Source organism: Meles meles, chromosome 10, assembly GCF_922984935.1.
Source record: "Meles meles chromosome 10, mMelMel3.1 paternal haplotype, whole genome shotgun sequence".
NCBI lineage: Eukaryota > Metazoa > Chordata > Mammalia > Carnivora > Mustelidae > Meles > Meles meles.
In genome coordinates this window covers 22046077-22049118 of record NC_060075.1, presented here as the reverse complement: position 1 = coordinate 22049118, position 3042 = coordinate 22046077, and the positions used below count along the sequence as shown (strand labels likewise).

Sequence of the window (3042 nt, the reverse complement as noted above, 5' to 3'; positions counted from 1 at the left end):
CTTTCATTTTTGGTGCTTTTATGGTTGTTTCCAAATTTTTAAACCAATCTTACTGCAAGAGTGAGCCAGGAAGTTTCCCTCCACAAGTAGGAATCCAAATGGGAAGAAAGGCTACGAAGCAAGTGCAGGGTTCCAAACCATGCAACAGGATCTGCAAACAAACTCGCACCACTCCCAGACACCAAGAAGCATCTCCCAGCCATACATTCACATGGACTCTTACATGGCCTCTCCTAGCAGAGGTAGCTGGGGCAATTGGGGAGTGAAGGACAGCAACCTCCCATCAACCTGGGTTCCCTGTTTAAAAGATACTAAAAATAAATTAGTAAACATTGCTATTTACAGAAATAGAAATCATTTCTGTTTCCAAAGGCCTCTCACCACCCCAGTCCTGGACATTTCCAAGACTGCCACCCCTGACACCCTCTCCAAGGTCCGCCCTGGTGGGTGGGTAAGACACCAGAGTCCTCTGAGACTGGGAGCTCCTCAGGCACCTGAGAATTCCAGTTTCACATCTCTAGTTCCAGGGAAGGGAGAATCTTCAGGACTCTGGAGAGTACCGGGGTTCACCCCTTCTCACCAGTTCCAAGGGGCCGTCTCGAGGCAACCCTCCTTTTTAGGTCGATATACGTGTTGTAAGAATTCTTGCTGTTTTCGGGCCCCCAGTCCCTCCCCAGGGTCCAACGTGCCTGCCTGGACCGACCCTCGAAGCAGAGGAACCAGTCTTGTGCCTTGGTCTAATGACTCTGGGAGAAGAGGGACGGGCAAAGAAAAGGCAGGGACAACGGCCTCGGGGGGATGGTCCTGGTGGGGACGACTAACAGCAATGACTGTCAGACAGGCAGGAGGTGAAGCTGGGCGCCTGGCTGGGGTCGGAGCCGGAGCTGTCCACCGGACCGGTGGGTTGCGATTCCACGCGGGGAGTGCGACGGCGCCCGCGGTACTCGATCATGTCGGGATGATAGGCTGGGTGGCGGCGAGCGTGCTTGGTCAGATGGTCGCTCCGGGAGAACTGCTTGGGGCAGAGGGGGCAGGAGAAGCGCTTCTCGCCCGTGTGCGTCCTGTAGTGGCGGGCCAGCTCGTCGGAGCGCGTGAACTTCTTGTCGCAGTCGAGCCAGTCGCAGGAGAAAGGGCGCTCACCCGTGTGGGTGCGCTGGTGGGACTTCAGATGCGACGACTTGTAATAGGCTTTGTTGCAGCCCGGAAAGGGGCAGCGATGGCGCTTGGCGGCGGGTGTCACCGGCCTCCGACGGGGCACTGGACCTGTGGCGGGGGCGGGGCCGGCCCCAGGGGCCTCGCCGGGGACCTCCCCGGGGACCTCAGGCGCTCCGGGGACGTCCGGCGCTCCGAGGACCCCGAGCTCGCCGGAGGAGTGCGCAGGTCCGGAGATCTCCACCGCGCTGCTGGCCGGGGCCGGCTCTGAGCCCAGGGTCGGGCCGGAGCCCCGGGTCGGGCCGGAGGAGCCGGGCGAGGCGCGCAGAGCTTCCCCCGAGTTCTCCCCGAAGCCCTCCCCAGAGCCGCCGCGCAAGTCAGCCAAGACGCTTGCAGCCAGCAGGTGGGGCGCGGCGCCACCCGCGCCGGGGCTGGGGGCGGGGACCTGGGGGAGCGGGGGGACCGACGCGGGTCCCGGTAGCCCCGGACCCGGCAGAGCGGACTCCGGCGGCGCCGCACCCACCTCCGAGCCGGCGGCTCCGCCCGCGCCCTCGGGGTCCGGCGGGCGGCGGTGAACCACGGCGCCCGCGGACATGGACACCAAGCACTCAGCGGCGAAGTAGTCCAGGCACGCCACGGCGGCGGACATGCTGGCACCGCCGGGCCGCCGGCGAGCGCCGTCCGAGCGCGGCCGGCCGCGGGCGAGAGAGTTCTCGGGAGCGTCCGTCCCGCAGCCTCGGAGCGAGAAGCAGGAGGCCCGGTGCGCGCCGCCCGCCGCCCGGCGCCGCCGCCGCCGCCCGCGCGGAGCCCGCCCCGCCTGACGCGCCCCTGACGCACCGGAGCCCGCGGGGGCGGCGGGACCCGCCCCGGCCCGCAGGACACCCCCTCGGAACGCGGGGCCCACCGGGCTAAGTCATTTTTAACAGCCTAAGAAATTATCTTGTCTTCGCTTTCTTGCCTCTGCTGGTGAGCCAGGTAATTTTAATAAAGAGAAAACTCCCCGATCGTAACTTCTGGGCAGCCTGCCGGCTTCGCCGCCCCCCCCCGTCCCCCCCGCCGCGCCGCTGGTCCTCCGCCAGCTGGGTGTCCGGCGGAGTCCGAGAAACTTTTTTTTTTTAGGAAAAAAAAATGCTAATACCTGATATGTCTTTCGATTCATAATTACGATCGTGAGTTGAGCGGGCTGGAATTACATTTCATTTCTGTCCACCGCTGTCAGCCAAATTTAAAATAGCCCTAAGTCTGCATCAAAAAAAAGTTTTCTCATTTAACAGTTCCACTGTTAATCCGGAGTGGGTACCAATTCCCTAAATAGATCCACTACGTAGCTATTAATTAATAGCATTTTGAACCAGAAACATTTCTAACCTTGAAAAAGCAAAGAATCCTCTCATGGTTGAAATTGAAACTTAAAATCCTTTGAGTAACGATTTAACTATTCAACCAACGAAAGAAAAATGCATGTTTAAACTGCATTAACCTGTCACAGGCATACAAACAAATTTCCACGCTGAAATATAAATTATAGACTAGCAGCGAGATAAACACATTAAAATGGACTCCCACAATTTTAATAATAGAAAGTCACGTTTCCAATTAGGCAACATCTTTTATTTTTCTTTTGAAAAAATTAAAAATAAAAATGCAGCAAATGATATAGAATTGTTCCTTGTGATTTTGCAGGGTTTTCTTTTTATGTGATCAGGTATATGTTTGATTTTTTTTTTTTTTTGGCATTTCATTGCTTTTTAATCCTTCCTTAATTTTTGAAAAATTAAAAACACATAGAAAAGCAGACAGGATACTTTCTAAAAATAGTCATAGCACGGCTTTTGATGTACACAAGCTTTACTTACATAGTGTTGAATTATGTGCATTTTATTTGTGATT

General features: G+C 56.3%; 1 protein-coding gene across 1 annotated transcript; it reads right to left on the bottom strand.

Annotated features, from left to right (window-relative positions):
- Positions 1-817: 817 nt before the first annotated feature.
- Positions 818-1801, bottom strand: KLF14 (Kruppel like factor 14). Its single transcript, XM_046020117.1, has one exon. The coding sequence runs from the start codon at positions 1799-1801 to the stop codon at positions 818-820; it is 984 nt and encodes a 327-aa protein (XP_045876073.1).
- Between the last annotated feature and the right edge of the window lie 1241 nt (positions 1802-3042).

Coding starts and splice junctions, on each gene's coding strand:
- KLF14 (XM_046020117.1), bottom strand. CDS start 1,801: ATGTCCGCCGCCGTGGCGTGCCTGGACTACTTCGCCGCTGAGTGCTTG.